Source organism: Polypterus senegalus, chromosome 1 (genome assembly GCF_016835505.1).
Source record: "Polypterus senegalus isolate Bchr_013 chromosome 1, ASM1683550v1, whole genome shotgun sequence".
In the NCBI taxonomy this organism is placed as follows: Eukaryota; Metazoa; Chordata; class Cladistia; order Polypteriformes; family Polypteridae; genus Polypterus; species Polypterus senegalus.
This window is the reverse complement of record NC_053154.1, coordinates 268,458,931-268,486,095: the sequence shown is the minus strand read 5'-3', so window position 1 is coordinate 268,486,095 and position 27,165 is coordinate 268,458,931. Positions and strand designations below refer to the sequence as shown.

Below are 27,165 nucleotides of genomic sequence, written 5' to 3'. Positions count from 1 at the left end.
AGAAAAAGAGGATACTTCAGTTACAGTGCATGGCCCTGAAAAAACATTCATCCTGTATTCTCGATTCCCAAAAGGTAAGTTGTATTATGTTAGTTTCTGTATTGTTTATGCATTTTGTGTAAGTTTTTGTTGTTATTGTCTTTAAATGTTCAAGTGCTGACAGTATGTGAGCAACTTCCTGTTTGATCATACATGTTCATTTATTATGAAATTAGAAATTGGGAGATTTGCAAGTCATTTTTGCTTTTCTTTGTTATTTTTACAAATATTTTAATAATTTTATGGTGTTCACTGTTGTAGCCAAAGTGGGAAATGGTGCCTGAAAGTAACAAATAATATAAAAATTGAAGGATAAGAGGTGAAGAGCCTTTAAGGGGAAATCAAGTGAACATGAGTCAAAAGCCTAAGAAACTGACTATGGCAAAAAAGGCAAACAAAAATGCATTCCAAAATTTTAAGTCAAAAAATGTGTGCCAGGATGCCTTAACAAAGCAGAAATCATTTTACTAAAAATGTTAATAAAGGTCATAGCTTTATTTATATATTTTGAAATCCAAACAAGTGTGGGTAATGTGAGCCACCATTTTAATTAAGCTTTGCAGGATGACATCACAATGAACATATCAATATAGAATTGGACAGTACAGAAAGAAAGTAAATGTTCTCACAACATATTCAAAACATTTACAAAGTCATCAATTTCCATTTCACTTTTATAGAACCAGATCACATTTGTATTAACTTCTTCTTCTTCTTCTTCTTTTGGCTGCTCCCGTTAGGGGTCGCCACAGCAGATCATCTTCTTCCATATCTTCCTGTCCTCTGCATCTTGTTCTGTTACACCCATCACCTGTATGTCCTCTCTCACCACATCCATAAACCTTTGCTTAGGCCTTCCTCTTTTTCTCTTGCCTGGCAGCTCTATCCTTAGCATCCTTCTCCCAATATACCCAGCATCTCTCCTCTGCACATGTCCAAACCAACGCAATCTCGCCTCTCTGACGTTGTCTCCCAACTGTCCAACTTGAGCTGACCCTCTAATGTACTCATTTCTAGTTTACATAATACATGCATAAAAATCATATCAGTGTTAATGCAGATCACATCTGCATTAACACTGATATGATTTTTATGCATTTATTATGTAAACTAACTGTGCTACCTGGCTTTGCCCAGAAAATGTTCTATGTCAATGTATGTTTTTTTTTTTTACTGGGGTTTATATTATTAGTTCTTTTCAGTAGCTTACTGTTGAACATGCTGCATACAGTCCTTGGCGGTCTTGGTATGTAAGAGATTGCAGTAGAATCATGTATTAAAGGACATATCTAAATTGGGGCGTTCAGTTTGGTTACAAAGGTGATTTAAAGTTGATTTATTAAAGCTATAAAATGCTAAAAATTTTGAATCTCTATTAGCACTAAAGCCTAAAATTCATACTGCCTCAGTATATAGTATGTGTAAATGAATGTCAACCAACAAAAAAGCAAAAGTTATAACTTTTACTCAGTCAGAATCACTACCTTGTTCTCTTCTTCTCATATTCCGAAAAGCAGCATCAGCTATAGAAAAAAATTGGGCTTCATTCTGTTTAATCGTGACTTGGCTGTATTGGTTGTTTTCATTGTTTTTGTGTGTTCTTTCTTTCTTTCTTTCTTTCTTTCTTTCTTTCTTTCTTTCTTTCTTTCTCTTCAAAAAGCTCTGATGCTTAATTGGTATTTTGGTACTGGAAACTTAATGATGGTAAGCATGTGAACAACAGTGTTGGCTTTTCCAAAAATGCAAAGCTATGCATTCATTAAAAAATGTAGTGTAATCAGTTTATCTCAGATTTATTGTCACATTTGGTAGACATAGTAAAATGCACGTACGGCCAAATGCATCACACTGCATCCAGAATCTCAATTTTTACATTGTGTCAGCTAACATCATAATATGTAACATTACAATATGTAATTATCAAAACAGCTGAATTTCCTTTGATTTCATTATATTTCAAGTGCAAGTTTGCAATAGTGAAACTTACTTAAAGTTTTTTGGGGGCATGTAGGTTTAGAAAGAAAGATGTTTAAGGGTTTGGTAAAACTGCATACACTGGTTTTGGCAACACGATTTTTAGAAAAGGGCTTGGATCAAAATAAATGGGACAAAAAGACATACTCCAAGGTAAACACTGTAATCCAACAAGACAATGACATTGTTATTCCAAAGGGCAGTTGCTACCTTTGATGACATGTTGCTTTTATCATTGCTCTTATTTAAACTTTGTGAGTGCTGATGAAATTGTCTGGAGCAGTACACTGGCTAATGGGAATTAATAGCATTTTCTACAGGGTTGCAGATAAGATGAAAGGTGGGTAAATACAGTATATATTAAATACCTTTCTTACTGAATCAGTTGTACGAAATTGACCATTTTCACTGCCACAGCACCTGGCAAGCACTAGTGCTTTATAGCGCCTGCTAAGCGCGTCTTCTTTGAGCTTCCCTGAACTTTGCTCCTTTCATTTCACTTCTGCAGACAGCCTTCATTTGAATAGATTGATCCAACACATTTCTTTGTGCGATCGCTCTCAGTGCTGGGGCGAAATGAGGGATACGGTGCATTAATAATGCTCTAGCAAATGAGACATTCTAACGATAAATACCAACAAATGAAAACCACATATGGGCTACTTTTCTGTTTTCAGATATGTCACTACATTTCAATCAAATCTGTCAAGGTATGTTTGAGATTTTGGGATATTTCGTTTTTCTATAGTACGGAAGTTTTTACTCTTAAATATTGATATATCAAAATGTCCTTTCTTAGTGGATATATACTGTCCTGTCAAATTTCAGCTTTTTAGCTAAACAAGAAGAGTTTTTGTTGATGAGTGAGTCAGTCAGTCAGTCAGCTTTGCATTATGTATATCCATTTCTGTCATCTTTATGTTTGTATGAATACCAGTCATTTATTTATCTATTTATTACTTTTTCTTCAAAATATTGTGTGAACAAAATTATTTAAATATGACCCAAGATTTAAAGGACAATGTACATGCTAACATATATTGTGCAATGCTTACTCTTAACTCATCACATATTCAGTATAAAGAAGCAATGGTGCTTCTCTTAGTCTGGTAGAATAATTTCTTCATAGTAAGTATCTCCTTGAGAACCTGGCTAAAATCCATCCATTATCCAACCCGCTATATCCTAACTACAGGGTCACGAGGGTCTGCTGGAGCCAATTCCAGCCAACACAGGGCGCAAGGCAGGAAACAAACCCCAGGCAGGGCGCCAGCTCACTGCAGGGCATTCACACACACACACGGGACAATTTAGAATCGCCAGTGCACCTAACCAGCATGTCTTTGGACTGTGGGAGGAAACCCACGCAGACACAGGGAGAACATGCAAACTCCATGCAGGGAGGACCCAGGAAGTGAACCCAGGTCTCCTAACAGCGAGGCAGCAGCTCTACCGCTGCACCACCCATACCACTCTCTGGCTAAAATAAAATGTAAAAATCATTGTTAGATTTCCAGGAATTAAATTTTAGTCCAATGATGTATAAACATATTTACAGTATTTATCACTACTTGATTAGGTTGATTAAATACAGTAAGTCTGTGAAGGTCAGCTAAGCAGTGTGATGTACTAAATAATTAAAAACAATACTCTATATTTTTACACCTCAAATGTTTTTCTTGGATTTTTTTTTTCTTTTTCTTTTCAAGAATTCACTTTCAGAGTGTAATACACATTCAATTGTACTTAAAATCATACTGAAATTCTCATTGTAATTTTTTAATTATGAAGTTCAAGAACATTTTCAAGTTCAATTTGTACAATTATGTTGAATTCTTCAACTTTTAAAGCCTGTTGCAAGAATTTTCATTTAGATAGAAACTACAGTAAAAGGATGTTTGATAGTTCATTGATACGCACTGTTTAAATTTAAAGCTCTGTGGGAGACAGGGGTTTACTCCAGACCTGTGCACATTCTTCCTGTGCCTATATTTTTCTCCGGTTAAAGATTCATGAAAATAGGTATTTCATGTTTGCTATGGTAATTGTTTCTCCTACGTTTAACTGTGTACTATGATGAAGTGGTACCCTGTGTAGGGTTGATATCTACCTTGTACCTGATGCTTAAGGGATTAATGGTGTTAGACAATAGATAGATAAATGTATGACAGCTGAAATGCAATGGTATCGTGTTGGAGGTTGGTTCCTGCCTTCCACTCTCAAGAAAGAAAGTAGCCTTCCTGCCCATTCATTGCAATTAGTGTTTTCAGAAAATGAATATATGTGTGAATGAATACAACGGTTCAAATGAAGTAGGGTGCTGCTGGGATTTGTTCTGGTGACCCATGACACTGTAATGAAAAAGCATGTTCAGCAAATTTTATGGAGTGCTTGGATAATAATACATTGAAATGATAATGTAGACATAAAATCAAGCAGAATCAATTAACCCACTTACTAAATTTCTGATTCAGAATGACAATGAGCAATTTAAATCTATTGACTTTTTAATTTAACTAATATTCCCGTGGATTCACTTATTTAAACTTTCACATCTTCATATTGTTGATAAAGAATGATCTGAGACTGAAATTTGTATTATTTTACTGGAGTATAATATTTATAAATGAAATATATCAAAATCAAGATAGCAGCTTAAACAATAAATGTACAGTATATTTTACTAGATGTTAGCTGATACATTAAACAGTAAAATACTCGTAAGTCTAGAAACATGGTTGGATCAATAAGATTATTACAGTGCTAACCTTAATTCTGCATCATGCTTTGACTATAATTTTTCTAGGTGTTTTTTTTTTCCAAAATGAAGCTTCATGAGTTGATCTTTCCTGAACACAAAATGGCATGTGCATGATTACACCCAGAGATACCATGGGATGGCTGTCTTTCATATTAGTGTTTCCTTTTACATTGGATTAGATATACTTTATAAATAAATAAAATATGAATTAAGTTGGGGTTGTGTTAAATTGACTGTCTGCCTAAGGCGTTTCAACAAGAATAATTGCAATATGACTACTAAATTTGGTCTACAGGTATTTAGTCTTTGGGCACACAATGCCAATCACACATCTTGAAGTCATTTCTGGCTGCACAGAACTCCACTCAGTCACACAATTGTTCTCCTTCTTGACAACAACAACCTTTGTATTTCTATAGCATGTTTTTATACAAAGAATATAGCTCAAACTGTTTTACAAGAAAACAAAGAAATAAAATCTTTCTAAGCTTTTGAATTACTATTTTTTAAAATTTGTATGTATTTTCTGCTATGGTTGTACAGTAATTATGTACTGTCTTTTTGAATGTGTCTCCATTCTGTGTGCTTTGTGTGTGGTTCCCCAAGACATAAAGTTTGTTATTTCCTTTCTGCAAGAAAACATGCAATTAAAGATTTTTCTTAGCCATCACTACAAGCCACATGGGGTAAATAGCATAAAAATGTAATGGATGGAGTATTCTTTTAAGCCCAGAATAACGAAGATCAGGCAGCTTTTCACTGAAGTTTATTTGCAGTTATCTTGTGAGCATTACCTTTGCTTTTACTGTTTTCTGTATTAGTATTTTGGGATTTGTTCGCTTTAGGATGGTCTTTTTAGACAACCCCTTTTTTTGCTCTTTTCAGCTTTTCTTGTTATTTCTTTTTTAATATAAGTAAGGGGTATTCCTTTATTAATGATCCTTGTTGACATTTAGATCACACGCAGGAGTTTTTGCTTGTGAGGCATTTTAGAATATTAAGTTTATTTTTTGAACTTTTCTCCAGTTTTCCCATTTTTGGGGCCTAGTCAGGCCAAAGCCTCTTGGTGGTAGTTGGGAGTAAACTGGACTGCCTCTTCTAAACTGGCAAGTTAAGGTCCTGGTCTGTCTTTATGATATGTTTGGTAGGCCCCATTTCCCTTGTTGTTGTGTATGAGAGTCCATTTTATAACATACACATGCACACTTGAATGTATTGGTAACATGCAGGGTGGAGGGCATACAATATCAAAGCTGACTCAAGAATCTTGGGAAAGTCAATCCTAGCAATTTTAAAAGTGAACTGCTTGTATTATTTATGGGGCAGGTTGGTGTATGTGTGAACAAAGCAAAAAGTGCTGGGTAAAACATCAGGGTATGCAAGATGCTGATGTTAACTCTAGTTAAGAAACCACAAGTGATTCAAATGACAAAAAATTTAAATCTAACTTGTTTGTATAATGCAAGTTGTAAGTCTTTTCTAAGGTTAGCAATGGGAAAGTGCCTGAAAATTGAAGAGATTTTGAAATGGAGGAGCTAGCCAAATTGGCCAAGAGGTATTTTGTTAAGTCCAAGATCCCAGCAGATGCAGGCATATGCCGTCTGTTTCACAGACAGCATTATCTACCAGCAAATAGATTGGCACACTCCTGCAGGACTGACAAAAGAGTGAAGCTTGTGTAGACATAAGGGTGAAACTGAGCCTGTACTTTTTTTATTATAGAATAAGGCAATAACATGTGCTCTTGGGACCTTCCTGCTTTATACAGTATTTGGCACTTTTTTTACTCCCCATGCATAGTGATGTTTGACGTGTCTTTGATGTGCCATGTCTTTGTTCAATTTAGGTTTGTTTACAGTACAATTGTATTCTTATCTGCATGTCTCCTCGGGACAGTGGTGCAATACCAAAAAGAGACTTGCACACAAAAAAAGTATATAGCATGCAGGATATTTATAATGTAAAAAAAGAACAGAAACAAATGCAGGGTTGGAGTACCACTGATAACCAACCCTGTTTAATGTCCACTGTAGAAAAAAAATGAAAAAGTATAGATGATGTAGTCACTAGTGACATGGTGTCTCTTTGGTTGGGTATTTTTTAGACTTTCTTCTGAAAAAGCTCTGCTCTAGTTGGAGGTCTGGTCACAAAAGACAGAGTTCTCCCAGTGGCACCAGTTTGAGAGTTGAGAGGCAGGAAGTGATGTCAATTGCCCTTTGGTGAGACAACCTCCACTCAAGGAAAAATGGAAATTGTGTTACCATCCTTTTTGGATGTACCATACCCCAAGCTCATGTGTCTTACAGTATATTTGTTAGCATTGTTTAAATATATTCTGAAAAAACGTTTACAAATATTGAAATTAGCAAAAATAAATAAATAAATCTTTCTTTTCAGACAGAAGACCATCCATCAGACTGGTTGTTTCAAGAAATAGTGCCAACTATGTGTGTTCTACCCCAGAACGGGAAGTGTCTGGGGTAAAAATGGGCTTCAGTCTTCAGTTATCCTCTACTCTTTGATTCTCTGGTCTGCTGATGAAAAGGATATATATATATATATATATATATATATATATATATATATATATATATATATATATATATATATATATTGTAATAAGTGGAGACCAGAGGCGTGAAAGGTTTGGGGCAGCCACCCGTTTATTACGGTTTCCCGGCTGCAAAAGTCTTTGAGGCATTGTAACAGTTGTTTACACAACAGAGTCCAAAACAGAACTGCCTGCCTAAGCAAAGGCAGTGAGCTTTATAGCACAGAGGGCGGAAATGATGTCGTCCTCTGGGCGGAACTGGAAGTGACATCATCCTTGGGGCGGAACCGAAGTGACCTCATTCTTGGGGCGGAACCGGAAGTGATGTGTCCTTCCTGGAAATGGCGGCTCCTGGTGGGATTTCCGGGTAAGACCTGCAGAGAACTCAGAAAGAGCGTCAGTGCACCCCGCCCCCCCCGGGCAGATGTATAAACAGTATTTCCTAAGCCCTTCAGCTGCTTCCCATGCACACGTGTGTGACAAGACTCCCCTCAGCCCAGACCCGGGTCGGGCGACCTGCACCGAGAGGTCGTGGGCCGGGAGAGGGCATCGGCGTTGGCATGAAGAGACCCCTGTCGATGAGCGAGCGTATACTTGTACTGCTGCAGGTCAAGAAACCACCTCGTGACCCGTGGATTCGACTCCTGTGAAGGGCCATCCACTTCAGAGGTGCATGATCCGTCACCAGAGTGAACACGCGACCCAAGAGGTAGTACCGCAGCTGAGTTACGCCCATTTGATCGCCAGAGCCTCTTTCTCCACCGCCGCGTACCTGGTCTCCCTGTCCAACAGTTTCCGGCTCAGGTACATAACGGGGTGTTCAACACCGTCGACGCTTTGGCTCAACACGGCACCCAAGCCTGTGTCCGAAGCGTCCGTCTGGAGGATAAAGGGAGAGAGAAGTTAGGGGAGATCAAGATAGGTGCTGAAGTCAGAGCCCTTTTAAGTCACTGAATGCAGCCCCGCTTTATCAGACCATACCACCGTATTAGGAGCTCTTTTCTTTGTCAAATCGGTCAAGGCGCGCTCTCTCGGAGAAGCGAGGCACAAACCGGCGGTAGTACCCGCCAAACCGAGAAAGGATTGGACTTGCCGCTTGGTTTGGACGGGCCAGGCCATTATGGCTTGCAACTTGGAACACTGTGGCCTCACAGTACCCGCCCACTAGGTAGCCCAAATATTTGGCTTCCCTCAATCCAAAGAAACATTTCTTGGGGTTGATTCGGAGCCCGGCCTCTCCCAGTGTCCGTAATACTGCTGTGACCTGCTGTATGTGTTCCTTCCAGGTGCTGGAATAATGACGCGTCATCCAGATAGGCAGCACAGAACGAGTTATGGGGCGGAGCACTTTGTCCACCAGACGCTGAAAAGTCGCAGGCCCGTGTAACCGAATGGAAGGACACGATACTGCCAGTGTCCGCTAGGAGTGCTAAACGCGTTTTTCCTTCGCGACTCCGTTAAAGGAACCTGCCAGTACCCCTTTGTCATGTCAAGTGTAGTCAAGAATTTGGCTGGTCCCAGTCTCGAGGAGGTCATCCACGCGAGGCATGGGATAAGCATCAATCTGGAAACTTGGTTAAGCCGGCGGAAGTCATTGCAAAACCTCCAACTGCCGTCAGGCTTAGCAATCAAGGCGATGGGACTGGACCAGGGACTACTACTTTCCTCGATTACTCCTAGTGCCAGCATTCGCTTGATTTCCAGTTCCACTTCTACTTTCTTTGCCTCCGGGAGTCTGTAGGGTCGCTCACGGACGATCACCCCCGGGTCAGTCAATATGTCATGCGCAATCAGAGAGGTCCGACCGGGTTTTTCACTTACCACCTCGGGGACAGAGCGGATAGCTGCTTCGAGCTCTTGTTTCTGCCTGGGGGATAGCTGCTCGCGAAATTAAGGGAACTTACTTCCGAAGAGAGCAGGGCTGTCGGAGGAGGGATCGGGACCCTCTCCTTCCACGGTTTCAGCAGGTTTACATGATATATTACGCTCAGCTGGTCGGCGATTGGGCTGTTTCACCAAATAGTCAACCAATCCCTTCCTTTCCTTAATTTCGTAGGGGCCTAGCCAATGGGCGAGCAGTTTAGAGTGAGAAGTTGGTACCAATACCATGACGCGATCCCCCGGTTGGAACTCCCGGAGAGTCGTGCCGGTCATAAAGGCGGGCCTGTGCTGATTGCGCCTCCTCTATATGACTTTTTAGAATCGGTCTTATTGCATCAAATCTACCGCGCAATTGGGCGATATATTCCAAAATATTAGTGGAGGGCTGTGCCTCCCCTTCCCAGCCCTCTTTTAAAATATCCAATAAACCCGGGGTTGTCTTCCGTACAGTAATTCAAATGGAGAGAACCCGTAGAGGCTTGAGGAACTTCCGATATGCAAAGAGGACAAGGGGAGGAGTTGGTCCCAATCCTCCCATCCTTGCTGACTACCTTACGTAGCATTTGCTTGAGAGTTTGATTAAATCTCTCCACTAGGCCATCGGTTTGAGGATGATACACCGAGGTCTTTAAATGCTTTATTTTCAGTAACTTGGCAGTCTCCTTGAGCGTTTCCGAGGTAAAAGGCGTTCCTTGGTCCGTCAGGACTTCTCTAGGAATGCCTACTCGCGAAAAGACTCCTACTAGTTCCCGTGCAATATTTTTTGTGGTAGCCGAGCAACGGAACGGCTTCAGGGAATCGGGTAGCATAATCCACGAGGACGAGTATATATTTATATCCTCGGGCTGAGGGTTCTAGGGGTCCTACTATGTCAACCCCAATCCTATCAAAGGAACGTCAATAAGGGAAGGGGAACCAGAGGAGCACGGTCCTCCTAGGAATTTGCCGCAGTTGACATTCCGGACAGGAAAGCAAAAGCGCGAACCTCCTCATTAATCCCGGCCAGAAAAACGGAGCTTAATTCGCTCTAATGTTTTATCGGGCCGAGATGGCCTCCAAGAAGGTGGGAGTGTGCTAACTTCGCAAACCTGCCCGGTAGGTCAGCGGGATTAGCAACAACTTCCGGACCTTCCCCTCATGTTCAGCGACCCGATACAACAAATCATTATCAACGACAAAGTGAGGTCCCTGTGGCATGGGCAAATGCGTGCGTTGGCCGTTAACGAGAACCACTGCATTCTTTATGTGTTTCAGAGAGTCGTCATTCCACTGTTCTCTCTTGAAAGAAGCCGGCGTCGCTCTAAACTGAAAGTGCAACTCAGAGAGCGGGTCGGTCTGACCTCAAGGGGCGGAGATTCCTCCTCGCTGCCGGGCGCTAGTGGATGGCGTAGTAGCCCGCGACGGTCCGGGAGTGTCTTCGTCACTCTCTTGGCCTACCGCCCCACTCCCTGTCGGCTGATTACACGGTGTGGAAGCAACTTGAGATGAATCGTTGTCATCTATAACGAGGCCATAAGTTTTCGGGAATGCTTTCTAAACTACCGCGTTACTATCAGACCAGTCTCGCCCGAGGATTACGGAAGCGGAGGATCCGGATGCACCGCCACGGTAAGCTGTCGAAGGGTTCCTCCGAGACATACGTAACACCGGGCGGTATTGTATGTGCGGATATCTCCGTGTATACATTTTAGACTGGTCTTCTTTTTAATCCACTGTTGCGGTAGAATAAAACGGCGAGCAACGACAGACACGTTACTGCGGAATCGAACAGCGCTGTTATCTTATGTCCATTAATAAGAAGCTCCCCGTATGTTTATCCGCCAGGGATTGCTAAGGGCACACAAACAACCCGCCATTGTCCCCTACGGTCCGCCTTGTTCCCGACAGGTCGCAAGCCAGACGGCCCGGCGACTTCGGAACAAGCTCTGGAATGCGTGGAAGGGACTGCTTTAGTGGGACATAGCTCCCGGGTAGTCCACAGAGCGGCTGTTCTGCCCTCCCAGGTTTCACAGCCGGCCTCTGGGTTTGCAAGAGCTGCAGCAGCTCGTCCATAGAATGGAATTCGCCCCAGGCGGCTGGGCAAATTCCTGGGGTAGTCTTTTAGCAGCAGAAAACAGGCCACTTGCTGCACTATTTGTAAGGGGTTAACTCAATGGCGTAGCCACTCACCCACCTGTTGCCAGAGAGCCATAGCCTGCTCTGACAGCCCTTTGCTTGGGTTAAACTCCCAGTTTATGATTTCCTTCACCTGCCGGCCTGGGGACAACCCATCGTTAACTGGGACCTTGGTCCCGATGGGCAGCTCGGCTTTCCTGCCAAGGAGAGCATACTGAGCCACTCGTGTGTGTTCCCCAGAAGCCAGCCCACGCCTGTGGGTCCCCTCTACGTTCTCCACGAGATGGGTGGTCCCCACCGGTTATGCTCATGGAGCAGAGCCTGCACCGTCCTTCCTGACCCTCTGGCACTCCCGCCCTGAAACTCGGCCCGGTACTCACCCACCTGGTTCCGTGATAGTTCGTGTCCCGGGTTCATCGGGGACACCATCCTGCCGACTACGCCACTGTAATAAGTGGAGACCAGAGACGTGGAAAGGTTTGGGGCAGCCACCCGTTTATTACGGTTTCCCGGCTGCAAAAGTCTTTGAGGCATTGTAACAGTTGTTTACACAACAGAGTCCAAAACAGAACTGCCTGCCTAAGCAAAGGCAGTGAGCTTTATAGCACAGAGGGCGGAAATGATGTCGTCCTCTGGGCGGAACTGGAAGTGACATCATCCTTGGGGCGGAACCGAAGTGACCTCATTCTTGGGGCGGAACCGAAGTGATGTGTCCTTCCTGGAAATGGCGGCTCCTTGTGGGATTTCCCGGGTAAGACCTGCAGAGAACTCAGAAAGAGCGTCAGTGCACCCCGCCCCCCCCTGGGCAGATGTATAAACAGTATTTCCTAAGCCCTTCAGCTGCTTCCCATGCACACGTGTGTGACAATATATATATATATATATATATATATATATATATATATATATATATATATATATATATATTGTGAACTGGGACCCGGATACAGGCAGACGGACAACATAGTTCCACCACACACCGTTTATTTACAAGAATATTTACAAATTGTGCTCACGTGCACCCCCAGTGCCTCTTGTCCTCTCTCCAGCTCTGTCCTCTTCCACCCGACATCCACTGCTGACTGGAGGGAGACAGCTCCTTATATGGGAACCCGGATGGGCTCCAGCTGGGCTCCAGGGATATGCAGGCATTGGGGCGCCGCCTGGCGGTGGCCACGGGTCCCTACAGGGCTGGGCTTCCAAGCTCTTTACCCGAGGCCCCCTACATAAACCAGGATGGACGCTCCCTCACGGTCTGGAGGAGGCACAAGCCCTCCTCCGGTCCTCCTGGGCGTCCCGCCAGGATCCAGCCCCGGCCGGAGACCACAATATATATATATATATATATATATATATATGTGTGTGTGTGTGTGTGTATGTATATACACACAATCACTGGCCATTTTATTAGATACACCTGTTCAACTGCTTGTTAACACAAATATCAGCCAATCACAAAACAGAAACTCTATGCATTTAGGCATGTAGACATTATCCAGACAACCTTTCTGAAGTTCAAACTGAGCATGAAAATGTGGATTGAAGTGACTTTGAACGTGGCATGGTTGTTGGTGCTAGATGAGCTGGTTTGAGTATTTCAGAAACTGCTGATCTGCTGGCATTTTCACAACCATCACTAAGGTTTACAGAGAATGGTCTGAAAAAGGGAAAATATCCAGTGAGTGGCAGTTGTCTTGGTGAAAATTACAGGCCGGTTTGAGCTGATAGAAAGGCAACAGTAACTCAAATAACCATTTGTTACAGCCAAGGTGTGCAGAAGAGCATCTCTAAATGCACAACACATCGGACCTTGAAGCAGATGGATTACAACAGCAGTAGACCTCACAAGGTGCCAATTCTGTCAGCTAAGAGCAGGCAAGTGAGGCTACAATTATCACAGGCTCACCAAATTGGTCAATTGAAGACTGGAAAAATGGTGTCTGGTTTGATGAGACTTTTCTGCTGTAACATTCAGATGGCAGGGTCAGAATTTGGTGTCAACAATATGAAAGCATGCATCCATTTTGCCTTGTACCAACGGTTCAAGCTGGTGGTGGTGGCGTAATGGTGTGAGGAATATTTTCTTGGCACACTTTGGGCCCCTTTGTACCCTTTAGCATTGTTTAAATGCAATAGCCTACGTGAGTATTGTTGCTGATCTTATCTGTCCCTATATGACCGCAGTGTACCCATCTTCTGATGGCTACTTCCAGTAGGATTATAGATAGATAGATATAAATAGATACTTTATTAATTCCAAGGGGGAATTCACATTAACCAGCAGCAGTATACTGATACAAAAAACAATATTAAATTAAAGAGTAATAAAAATGCATGTAAAAACAGACAATAACTTTGAATAATGTTAATTATCCACCATGTCACAAATTTCAAATCATTTCAAGCTGGTTTCTTGAGCATGAGTTCTCTGTACTCAAATGGCCTTCACAGTACCAATGTTCCTGTACTGTTTTCCATAATAAAAAGTGTTAAGTAGGACTTTTAGCACACCTAATCCTACACCCTTACCAAGGATAACACTTAAGTGTAGGAATGCTATTGGCCAAGGAAGTTATGAAGTCACACAATGTTATTTTTGAAGAAGCAAATCCCAGTAAATTATTGAGACAGCTAACTGGAGAACTTCCTAACTTGTAATGTTGAACAAGGTTATTGTTTTCTACTTGTCAATACATCTAAATTAAATCTGAGTTTAAATATCAAAAATAATGAACTTGTCCTTTGATTTTCACAACCATGACTGTCGGAAGGCAGGAGCAGAGTTGGTCTTTCTTGGGTTGTTCAATCCATACTGCAGCTAATATCATGTCTGGATAAATCATTCTAATGTATATGTGAAATGATGTTAGGCTGAACATTAATTTGACCTTCCTTTTGTCTTTTGTTCTTTTAGTTCTTGCTGATGTAAACTTTCCAGTTTCTTTAATTTGCCGATTTGGTCCAACTGAAGTAAGAGCAGATGGTAAGTGAAATACAATATTAAATCAGTTCTGACCTAGATGAGCTTCTGTATATGTTGGTTTCAACAAATAAGAAACTTTAGTGCTTAACAAGAGTTTTTTCTCTTGTATTGGTTTCTTTACTATTAATAGTTGAATTTAAAGTTTATACTCAACCAATTAACAATTTACAGTTATATACTAATATTTCACACTTCTCATTCCTGAAACACCAGTGAAGTTTGTATTCCTTTAGTAGCACACAAGATGAGATTGTCATGTTGCTACAACTGACAAACTAATTTTATTGTGGCAACAAGGAGATGAATGGGAGTGCCTTCCATTAAAAAAGACAAACCGAATAAAAGAAAATGATCAGGAGAGAAAATATTAAACAAGCCAGAAAGGCAAATCTAAGAGTCAAGCCTGTCTTACATCTAATCAAAATCATAAGGCAAGAATCAAAACAAGAAACAGAAATCCAGAGTCAGGAACCAGGAAATCTAAATAACACTATTACTTATATGTGCTCATGATGGTTTTTTTATTTATTGTTAAGTAGAGACAGAGAATTGCTGCTGTTGTTATTTAAATTCTGCAAGCTCAGATAGAGATTAATCTGTTGTGCTGGTGTATTTCAAGGGCCAACTTTGGGCATAAGCTGCCTAGCAGTCCAATGTCTGGTCTAGGCAACAAAGTCTCAGGACGGTGTTGATGTCCAGGAAAAATACATAAAACGAAATCAACATACTTAACTATTATTTGAATAAAATTAAAATGAACAGAAACTAATTTTACATAAAACAAAGCTCACAAAACCAGGGGAAAAGAACATAAAAGAAGAAAACTAAAGACAAGAAAAATTTATCACGCAAGTAAATCATAACAAGGGTGAGATCTTGCCATGCTTTGGTTTAATGAGTGGGTTTTCATGTCACCTTTTGAAGTACTCGTATGCCAGAGTAGTGACTCTCTGAGAATCTGTTCGGTGTTTACAAATGAACTGAAAATTATTGACTTGAATCCCTGAACAACTTCAAGAGACAGGTTGAAAGGAAGGTTGGACTTTACATGGAAATATTAAAATAAAAGACTCTGAGCAGAAGTCTTTACCAAGTGAACAATATAAAGATTACACGTTTGTCATATCTAATATGCAGATTCTAGAATAATTCATTTTATTTTCAGCATTTCACATCTGATGCTTGAAATATGCGCAAAAGATTTCAGAGAAATCTTTCAATCTCTCCTCATAGCTCATGTCTCTAGTTGACCTTCCCTAAACTTTCTCTAGCACTGCTGGCATTCTCAATGGGCAAAGAATCTTAAACTATTTTGAGTGTCCTTTACATATTTTGTGAGGTTCCTCCAAAGATGAATGTATATTCATCCAATATGAGTGAGTATGTCTTGTGATGTACCAACTCCATGTCAAGCTGTTGTTTTTTAAGAGGTCTTTTTAAAATATTGTTCAAATAATGTGTTTAGCAAGAACTATATCACTTGTATGTTACTTTAAAAACTATACCTCTTATACTGGCCATTTTTGCAGCTTGCTAGATGTCAGTTTTTTCTCAATTAAAAAAACTGAAGTGCAGCAGTATTGTGTTGCTTTTTTGACTTTTGCTTTCATTTCACATATTAGGTATTCTTACAACCTTTATTATTTTTCACAATAAGGACTTCTAAAATTTCCAGCTTATTTTCATCTTTGGCTGAATATGATAAAACAGGTCACAGTGGGTCTCCTGCCCCATCATCAAGTGAAGGATGATTGAAGTAAATGACTTGAACATGCAGTAGTGATACTGGGTACACCACGCACATTCCACAAAGTACACCTGTCTGAGTTTTTACTTCATCACAAGCAATTCAGAAGTGAGAGTAAAACAGTCATTTTTACATATCCTATTTTCCATGTAATGGAGATCAATTTGTGAACTCTGTAAAATATACTGTATGTGTGACAGATGTAGTCTCAGAAACTAATGCTGCTTCCTTCTGGTGTGGAGGACAGTGACATATCTGCAGTCAGGAATGTCACATTATGAACACTGGCACATTGTCACTTCTGGATAGAAGAAGATGTATAAGCCTGAGTGGAATAAGAACTCAAGATTTTAAGAAAACAGTAGGCATGATGTAGTGAGTACCTAAAAACTGCATAGTTAAAAGATGCAGGCTTCTTTCCAAATCATAGTGTGAAAGAAAAACAGATTCTTCCTGTTTAGCAAATAAAGTATTCTTTGACTTACAGACATGAATATTTTACTAAATTACTCTTTACACACTTACATTATAAACTCTATGCTTAGACTATTAGAAAAAACCTGCAAATTTGTGGTTTGTCTGCAGAATAATCATTTAGCTCCATATTGCTTCATAATTTGTATACACATGAAAGGAATGGCCAATTACTACATAAATGCTTACAATTCGCCTCTTTGCTTGCAGTGAATTAGCAGCAGCTGCACTGTGTACCAAAAAAAAGATGGCAGGTTAAAGTTCCTCATGTGCTTACTATTATTAGAGGAAAAGCAATACAGACGGTTCATGTAGAATGAGAAAGGAGTCAGCTTGACTTTATTGCACGAACAAAGAAGCATAATGAGAACACTTGACCTTAGAGAAAACAAAATTTTCTTGATAGTGGATCCTGCTGTATTAGGGTAAAGTAGGTATTCTTAATGTGTTTGTCTGATCATATATGAACAGCACTACATTTTAACTAAGTTAAAGCATTTTAACAATTCTATACTTAGTTTAAATTGTTAATAATAAAGGGAACATAGCAGTGTTTTACTGTATGTGTGTTGTATTTTTAAAAAAGTATTAGAAAGTGAAATAATGTTTAAACTGAATATCTCAATCAGCATTTTAAGGCTGATTTGACTCCCTTTCTCGTCTAAGGGTCATGAATGATACATTGCAGAAATAACACTGTGGTCTCTTTCTATTTCAGGGTTAGGTGGACCACAGCTCTTGGAGGCCATTTTAAAGTTGTTTCCAATTGATACATATGTCACTAATGCAGTAAGTACTGTTGAATAATATTCCCAATAATAATAATGTTTTCAGTTTTAAATTATTACAGATATATGCTACTTTCTAATTAATGCTTATGAAACAATTATAGACATGTTTTGTTGTATACAGGTCTATTTTTGTCTTTTGTTTCCTACATATGCATAGACTTTTCTAATCCATCTCTTTTGCTAATAACTAGTGAAATAAGTTAGTCCACGCATCTTTCATGTCACAAAAACAATCAATCAAACAATACAATGCTAGTGCCTGGTCTGTCTTCACTGGCATCAGATCATTGTGTTACTCTTTATCATCACCTTCAACAGACAAAATAGAGTCATATAGATTTAAATATTAAGTAAACTGAAAGCCTTGCACAACCACTCATTGCTCAGGAAAATAGATTGGCTATGAACTGTGTAAATTGAAACATCAGTGCCTCAAGTATAGAATCAAATGGCTTAGAGCTGGAAAAGTTCAAGCCACAATAATATGAAACGCTCTTTCAGACTCTGCATGTTGCATGATTTGAAATGCACCATTCCATATTCAGTAGCAGCACTAACGACAATGAGAAAGGTGCTTGCTGGTCAGGGTGAGGCCAACAAACAAACAAAAAAACATTTTCTACATAGATACTTGTTATTTCAACACCAAGATTTTACAATTTCATTTTGCTATTAGGATCTCTGACTTTTACAAATTTATTGTAAATTTCCTACTTACGTAATGGCACAGTGGTAGCACTGCTGCTTCATAGTAAATAGTTAAAGTTTCACATCCCGAGTCTTCTTTGCATGCAGTTTGTATGTTCTTCCAGTGTCTGCATGGGTTTCCTCCAAGTGCTTTAGTTTCCTCACACAGTCCAAAGATATGTAGGTTAGGTGGATTAGCTATGCTAATTTGGCCCTAGTATGTGTGTCTGTGTGTGTGTTCACCCTGTTATGGACTGGTGCACTGTCCAGGGATTGTCCCTGCCTTGCACCCTATGTCCCCACAACCCTGTTCAGGATTAAGAGGGTTTTGAAAATGCTATGGTATTTCCTTGTTACAATCCTTACCAACCATACTGCTCTGTCTAAAAGACATTTAGGGGGTTTTTGTTGTAAATAAACAGGAGAAAGCTGCAAATCAGAGACCTTCAAGAATCAAAAACCAGGAATCAAACCAATCTTTTGTTAGAACAAGGGTGAAACAAGAATCAAAGTTGAGAGTTCAGAAAAAATACACCTTAAACCAGAAAAGCATTAAAACATGATTGCAAGTATTTTTCACAAGTGTATCCAATTTCAGATACAACATAAAGGCCACCCTGGCATTCACATTGATGTGACAATGAACTCACATATACCACAATCTGGAGGGTTCTGGGACCCATCACCTTGGCAATCATACAGTAAATGCCATTGCCATGTGATATCCACAAGAAAACCAAAATGGCATCACAGCATAGTGTATTAATTTCCTATGTGAATCTGATTTTGTTGACTGCAATATGTACAGTATATTCTTTAGTATTAGATATGCTTGCATGCTGCAGGTCAGTTGTAGAATTACAAGCTACAAGGCTGTTGAACCTGACCATAATGGTGAAGGAGGTACTAAGTCACAAAACTGTCAATGTATTGGTCAGTTTACATCCCCATCCTTATGGCAAAGGACCCTGGCCACAAACAAAATGAATTAAGCTACAAGTTCATGAAAATTAGAAGGGTAACTAGAATAGGGTAGGAGAAGCTTGGCCATAAGGGAGGACCTCAGTGTAGAACATCTGCTTCTTCAGTTTGCAAGGAGACAGTTGAGGAGGTGCTCCAGGCACAGTTCACTGGGTGAAGGCTTTTGGGTAAAACCAGAACACGCTGGAGAAATTATCTCTCAATTGGCTTGGAGTCATCCGAGTGTCCCCTTGGAACATCTGCAGTAAATCTGCTGGGAACAGAATGACTGTGTCACCCCAGCACAGTTTGTTCTTTCTGCAGTTCTCACCAGGATAATCATAAAGAAAACGATGAAGGTGATGATCACGATGGCATTAAACATTTCATCTTCAGTCTGTAGACAAATGTGGGTCACTTCTTAAAATGTTCTCAATTAAAAAATACTGCCTGCCTTCAGATGTGTTTTATTATTGATTTGTTCCTTAACAATTTAGTGGTGCTTCCATGCCTCCACATTTTTACTTGTGTATAGGCAGCAGAAAACGAGTGCATGACGTTGTTATTATGGCTTTTCAAATTTCTGGAATGCTATAACTTTAAAGACATACAGTTATTTTTAAAATTTTCATTGTAATGTGAAATTGCTACTTCTGTTTATTTTTGCTGTCATCTCTGCAGGCATAGAGTTAATCCTTAAACACAATTTTACTGTAAATGAACTGCCTAATGACACAAATGTCATTTTGACCTACTGCATTTCTCTATGTAGAGAATTAAAATCAGAAAATGTTTGCCATTCCCTGATGAAACACTGCTCTAACATTTACAAAGTAAATCTTTTTGTTTTCTTTTAATTTTGATTAATACGGTTCTATTTAAAAAAAGGAACTCAATTTAAAGATATTTTAATTTTACTTAATTTTACAAAGAAGGATGCTTTCATAAGCATGATGCAGCACTCTTTTTCTGCCTTGCTTAAAACCTGGGTGTTTGGATCTGTTATGTTGACTACTGCAGTTCTCTGCTGGCAGGAGTACCGTCATGTGTGACCCAGCACCTGCAGATGATTTCAAAGTGCTGTGGCACTTCTGGTGCTCAACTAATCGAGGCTGGCATGTGTCACTCCTCTTTTCAAATCACTGCACTGACTTTCTGAGGTGGCACGTACTCCGTTCAAATCCTTGATGCTTGCTTATAGAGTAGTCAATGGGCCGACACCTGTATATATGGGGACACTTGTGAGGTGGTAACTTTTGGCTTGTATCTTGAAGGTGGTAAGTGTGGCCGTGAAAGGTTGGCAGGGAAATACAAATCCCCCTGACTGAGAAAGAGATGAGACAATGATACACTTACTGAGTAGAGGACAATTTTTCTGGTCCAGCATTTGGTCCTTGTATGGTCCTTTGAAGTAATAAACAAAGACATATCTAGGACATTGGGCCTTTGAACTCCTCCAGAAGGCTGAAGGAGTGGTCACATGCAGTGGTCTTATGGATAATACTCAAAAGACTCAATGCTTTTGACTATACTTTGCAGTGTCTCAAGTTGGAGCGGTTTCAAGACCAGTAAAGTAAGCCCCACAGAAGAAGCAGATTTTTTTTTTACTCTTCACCTCTCTGTTTACACTTTATTCATCATAAAAACATTTTATGTATAATTATGCCCCCCTTGGTTTTTATTCTAAGTGAAGAGGCCTGGCACTAAGGCCCCTCATAGCAAAACATGTGATATGTTGCTCTATGCTAAAATATAATAATTACTAGAGAGATTTTGAAAAGTGGTTTATTGAGAAGGATATCTTAAAAATGAGCCCATTGATGAGTTAATTGGAAAAATGGCCTTGTTTTTATACAGATTAATGATGTCTGTGGGAAGATTTTAAGGAGTGGTGAGGAATATTTCCTTGTGTCCCTTAGGAAATTATGACTAAAGATATATGAACTAATGCCTGTGCTTATACAATGTGTCATAATTACAAGTTTCAAATCTTTCACTGCAGGCTGCTGTGATGAATTTGGACGAAGCTGACCAAAGAAGACAACTTTCTATACCCGTGTGGTATATATATGAGAGTTTACTGAGGAGATCTGGATTAGATGTATGTTTTTAAGCTATTGTAAGCATCACTTTTCTATGTAAAATAATAGAAATGACCATTGATATCCACTTATCTTCTTCATAAAATATGCCTTTCCAGTAATCCACCATTTCAGTGCAATCAATTCATTTTAATGAATTCACTCTTACTTTATATACCACCTTTTAATTGTGAGCACTATCTTGAAAGCAATAAAACAAGCAATAATCAATTATATTATATAAAAAAAAAACTATGATTAGAATGTGAAATAGACAATCACCATAGGACAAAGGCATGAATTATAATGTCATTAGTAGTAGACAGAGATTATGGTGTTTCAAAATGGCCCTTTACAAGCATGTATCTATGCCTGGAAGCACAGGAGTCAAGTGTACTCGAACAACCTCAAGTGTAGTATGGTTGCTGCATTTGGTTTGGAGCAGGTTGAAAGGGGATCTTGACAACATTAACAAAATATATGCAGCAGCTCTTTCTTTGCACTGCCATATCTTGAGTAATTTGCACAATCACTCTTGTACAAGTAATTATTAGCCATATTTTTAGGGCTCACAATAGTTTTCATTTATCAACTCACTAAATTCAATTTTGAAGGCTAATCTGGCAGAGTCATTTACAAGTCTGGAACCATTCCCAGATGTGGCATATGTCCATTGCTGAGCGTAGTCAAGCATTCACTCTTTCAGTCATACAGGACCAATAGGTTTTCATATACACTTGGGTCTGAAGTAACTTTAGCAATATTTGAGACAAGCTCGTCGTTCTTGGAAAACATGTAAATTCCCCTCCTGGGCAAAAGACATCTGTGAGATCTGTGTCTTTAAAACTCTCAGTGTCCATCTTCAATGACTCCTATTTCCTGAAAAAAATGTCAGGTGGCATAGTGGCACATTGGTTTGTGCTGCTACTTCATAGATCCAGAGTTTGCTCAATGTGTGGGATTTGTGTATTCCCCTGTGTCTGTATGGGTTTTCCTACCACACCCCAAAAGCAACAAATTACATTAATTAGTGCTTTCAAACTGGCTTTATGTAAGTGTGCATGGTGGGGGTGCATCTGAGTGGCCCCTTTCCAGATTTGGATCCTATCACGTGTTCAACGCTGTAGGATGGATTCTTGCCCTTCACAACCCTGAACTGAGGGAAGAGATTTGGGAATGTTTTATTTTGTTAAGGAAAGATATCCTGATCATTTTACACTTTCCCCTCTAGCAGTCCCTGCATATTTGAGCCCTCAATATATGTGACTGAAATGTGTTTAAATGCATCACTGAAATTGCAGAGGTTATGAAAAATATTAAAACATATAAACCTGGTGACACTTGTGCTCATTGCTCAGGATTGAGTACTATTAAATAATTAATGCAAAGAATCAAATCAACACATTTACATCTGAGTGCAATTGTAGACTTATTTTCTATTGCATGTGAATTTTTATTTAGTTCCAATGACTACTTTATAACAGAAATCATTGTGCAAGAAGACTGTTGTCTTTTTCCAGTTTCTTAACAGAAACAGCAGAGAAGTAAATATGCTGATGATTTGACACACCCTGCTATGTAAAAGGTTGAATAAAATAGCAAGTTTGTAACTAGCATGCATGATGGAAGTACTGTTACTTCATTGTACACAGTGACGGAAGGCGGTCGGTACCATTACCTGACAGCGGCATCTCCGTAACGGAAGGACAGGGGGAAATGACTTATAAAGGGTGTTATCCCCCCCAAAACTGCTATTTGGCATTCTCCCTGGGGTGTAACGGCCCCTCGGAGTCCCACAGGGCTATGTGGGACTTGGTACTGGTCAGTTCAGTCCTGTTGTGTTCCAGGAGGAGCTTCTGGGCTTCTGTCACACCAGGGAGTAATTCCAGACCTCCCTAACAAGCCACCTTGTGTTCTCCCGGGTGCGGCTTAAAAGGAGTCAACTACCTCACAGAAGAGAGCCTGAATTGGGAGGCGGTGGATAAGGCTCACCTATGAGGTGTGGAGAAAGAAGGGGGCTGCAAGGCTCTGGAAGAAAGGGACAGTGTTATTATAGCATTTGTGACTGTGGGTATCAATTCTTGGAGACTGTTAGGGATTCTTTTCCCTAAATAAAAAAGATTTGGTTGGATGGAACTGGTGTCTCTGCCTGTTTGTGTCGGGACAGGGCAGCAGGTGTGCTCCTGGTTACCACAATGTACAGTATATTCAGTAATGACCAGCAATCTTTCCAGAATATTTAGCAAAATGAGGAATGAACATGTACAGATCACCAGTCCATTTCATGGAATCTAGTATAATTACATTTTTATATTCCATTAAACTGTTTGGACCTCTGGTCAAAGTTGCAGTTTTCTGATTGGATAGGTTTTCAATTTGACTAAATAAAAATCAGTTTAACAAATGAGAGGATGTATTTTTCATTTAAAATTACAATTACCTTCGAGGTTAGTTATTAAGAGCAGACTATATTCTGAATTCTTTTGACTTGACAAATTTGAATATTAAAATTGTTTCAGATAGTCTCAGATACTTTCAGGTGTGATGACCAATACAGGCCATTAAGCAGACAACTTGGTGTATTGCAGGAGTGGCCTTTAAACAATTCAATTCCCACCTTTGAATCACTGCATACATACGAATATGTTTTTCCATTTTTTAGTTTGCTTTTTATTTGTGTTGTTTTCCTTATATTTTGGGATCCAGGAAGGCAACAATGATTTTTTTAAAGCACACACACGGGGAGCAGAGCCATTTGTGTTATCTTGTGATGGCATCTTGTTCACTTATGACCTATAAAGGGTGCAAATTCATTGGTACACAGAGTTTTTTGTGGATTTGCCATGCTGTTTTTTATATTCAACACTCTGAAATTTTGAGGTCTTTTTTTCTTTCTAAGCTTGTGTATTGCATCCATTTTGCTTCTTGTTCCTGAGCACATTTATGGGCTCTGGTTGGTTCTCTTTATGTCTTATTTTACTTTATCTTGGGCTTTTTTTTTATTTCACATTTAATTTGTAGTTTATGGACTAGCTTACTGAATGAAGGGAAGCATGCATTCAAATTTGTCCTTATAAGCACTGTAGAGCGGCTTTTGAAATAAGCTCCTTTTTTCAGGCCATTAATAGAGATTTTCATTATCTCCACTTCGCTGCTTAAACTAGCTTTGTACAGGTCAGAGTCATCTAGGACTGAAGCCTATCCAAGGAGCACTTGACACAAAACAAGAAGGAGCCTTGGGGCAGATTTCCAGTCCATCGTAGGGCCTACTCACATTCACAGTCATGCTCACATGGGGCCAGTTTGGAACTACCAGTTAATCTAACCAGCGTGTCTTTGGACATATATGAGGAGAACTACAGAACCTGCAGGAAAACCAATTTAACATGGGGAGAACCTACAGACTCACCACAACATCAACCAGACGGAGAATCAAACCTACAATGCTGAATCTGTGAGGTGCCAGCATTATTCACTTAGCCCATGCACCACTATGTTATTTATTCTTGTTTTGGATGGCAAAAGCCATGAAAATATTTAAAGGAGAACCAAGAAATGAAAAAGAGGCCAAAGGCCAAAAGCAACAGAATGGCTGTTAAGCAGGCTTGGCTTCTGGATACCAAAAAAGGCAGGCAATACCAATTTAAAAAGCCAAAATTTGTAGAAATAAAAAGAGAAGCAAATACTAACACTAATCTAACTGCACTCAAGGATCTTTTTGTAATAACAAAAATCCAAAATTTGAATTCTTTAATAGTGGTGAAGCACTAGTGTCATAACGCCGCTAATTGTTATATGGTAGTGACAGGACATTGTCGCTAATAACCACATGGCCACTTGAAAAAGAACAAAGTGGCGACATAAAATAGTGTTGCAATGACGTCACTGAAACCTAGCTGTAAATATTAAAAACAAGTTTAAAACCTATGTAACAAAACCGCACATGATGGGCAAGTAAACACAAAAATCATAACACAGTAACAATGACAGAGTAAAATACAGCTTAATCATATATAGCAGCGCTTGTTTAAATACACAACTTAATTGTCACAAATTAAGTCTGTAAAACATCCTTAAATTACTGGTTGTTATTGTTATGACAGTTTTGTTCTTTCTACACAAGCAAGACAGTGAACATGGTTTTAAGCTGTAAGTGGCAGAGATTACTTGTAAAGGAAAAAAGACATTAAGAGAATTCTACAGTGGGTTCATTAGAATGACAAAATGAGTATGATTAAACGGTCAATCCAAACTTAGTTAGAAAAACTGGATGAAAGATCAAAACCAATAACTTCCTTAAAAATAGAAGAGCAAATAGATATTTTTTTGGTTATGTATTTTATTAGAATGAAGTGCAGACAGCCTTCTTTAAAGGTATCCCTCTGTTATAAAGATGCTTTACTTGTCATCAAATGCTGCCTTGCATACACATGTGGATCTGGAAATAACTCTGTATCATTACAATGGTAACACTAAAAAGAGCAAACCGTGATGATGAATGTATCTGACATTTAATTACAAAATGTAAATAAAGCACATCACATTTTTTCTATTCAAAAAAAATCAGATCTGTCAAAGAAAATTATACCAGAACCAGTTACAATCAGGTTGTAATTAATAAAGATTAAGTTTTGAAATATTTGCTCTGTTTTTAACACCCATATATTTTGTGAAGGGGGGGCTGAACGCACCCCTAGAAGACATGGTTGCTCCTCCGAAACCCTCTCTTAAACGGTGATACAATGGGAACAAATACAGTTTTTTGTCTCTTCTTTGCTCCATTAGCTGCTGGCTTGCTGCTGCTGCTGCCATGTCGCATGATCTGCATCTCGTGCAGCGCTTTGAACATTTAAAAGCCTGTACAGCAGCTGTCCTTTTATCTCACTGCCTTGTCTCCCTTCTCTCCCACACATCCTCTGCTCCTGTTGGGGGCCCTGCTCCCAAGGCGCGCCCCAATGAAGAGGACGATTTTCTATTTTTTTAGTTGAGAGACAGATCTTTCCCCTCCGACTACACATGGAGTTCGATTTACTCCTGAAAGAGACTTATGTTTGTTTGAAGTGTTTGAATAAAGTTCCTGTCTCTACAATCTCCTGTGTGTTTCTGTGCAACTCTGTGACCCAAGCATGACAATTTATTAGTTATGTTTGCTCCTCCCAATGACTTGCATATCAAATTAAATTGGCGATTCTAACAATTCTAAATTGGCCTAGTGAGTATCCATGTGTGCACCATGTAATTTCATGGCCAGTTGCTGATGTTCATTTCTTGTTCTTGTTCCATCTATCCATCCATTATCCAATCTGCTATATCCTAACTACAGGGTCACGGGGGTCTGCTGGAACCAATCCCAGGCAACACAGGGCGCAAGGCAGGAAACAAACCCCAGGCAGGGCGCCAGTGTTCTTGTTCCTGAAAAAGGTTTTGGCTCCCTATGACCCTCTTCATGGTCAGTTCAAACAATTAATAAATGGGTAGATGAGTAACACTGTAATGTGAATTTTTTGAGTATCTAAAATATCTTTAAAAGAAAAATCACATAGCTAGATGTTTATAACAATGTCAAAAATGTTTTCTCTTTGTTTTTTAGGAATATACAAGTATGGATTATATAAAAAGGTCTGCATTTTATGAGCGAGCAAAAAAAGCAGCTGCTGTTGTAGCCACTGGGTAAGCTGACTGTTACACTACATAATTACAGAATTTCCATGTTGGCAGTATTTGTAACTTATTATTTAATAGTATGTAATACACTTTGAACAGTGTTTTTTTTTCTTAGAATACCTCTGCCCTGCCAAGGAGAAGATAGAGTTTGAGCTCTATTTTGGCCAGATTAAGACTGCTACAGGCCCCTGGGTGACTTAACAGAGAGCTGTTGATACTTTTTACAATGAAGCACATAAACATTGTGTTGTTCAATGCAGCATGGTATTTCTCACTTTGATTTTGGCACAAGTCTTGATCGCTTCATTGCCCCTAGAGGAGGCGGGGGCCCCCATTTTGACTCCAAGATACTCCATTATTTCATTGAGCATCTTAGTGAAAAGGCCCCTTGCCGTCATGGCCTCTGGGCACGCACTCAGAATGCCCTAATGGCAGATCTGTTGCTGCTGCTGGATTA

The 27,165-nt window shown here is 39.7% G+C and overlaps 1 protein-coding gene across 1 annotated transcript in view; it reads left to right on the top strand.

The window, feature by feature from the left end:
* The window catches only part of fuom (fucose mutarotase), a 33,515-nt gene that overhangs the window by 3,676 nt on the left and 2,674 nt on the right, over positions 1–27,165 (top strand). Inside the window, exons 2-5 of the mRNA XM_039773701.1 lie at positions 14,236–14,304; positions 17,244–17,314; positions 20,966–21,064; positions 26,635–26,714. Coding sequence (XP_039629635.1) covers positions 14,236–14,304; positions 17,244–17,314; positions 20,966–21,064; positions 26,635–26,714 — 319 coding nt within the window. The remainder of the gene's footprint in view (positions 1–14,235; positions 14,305–17,243; positions 17,315–20,965; positions 21,065–26,634; positions 26,715–27,165) is intronic.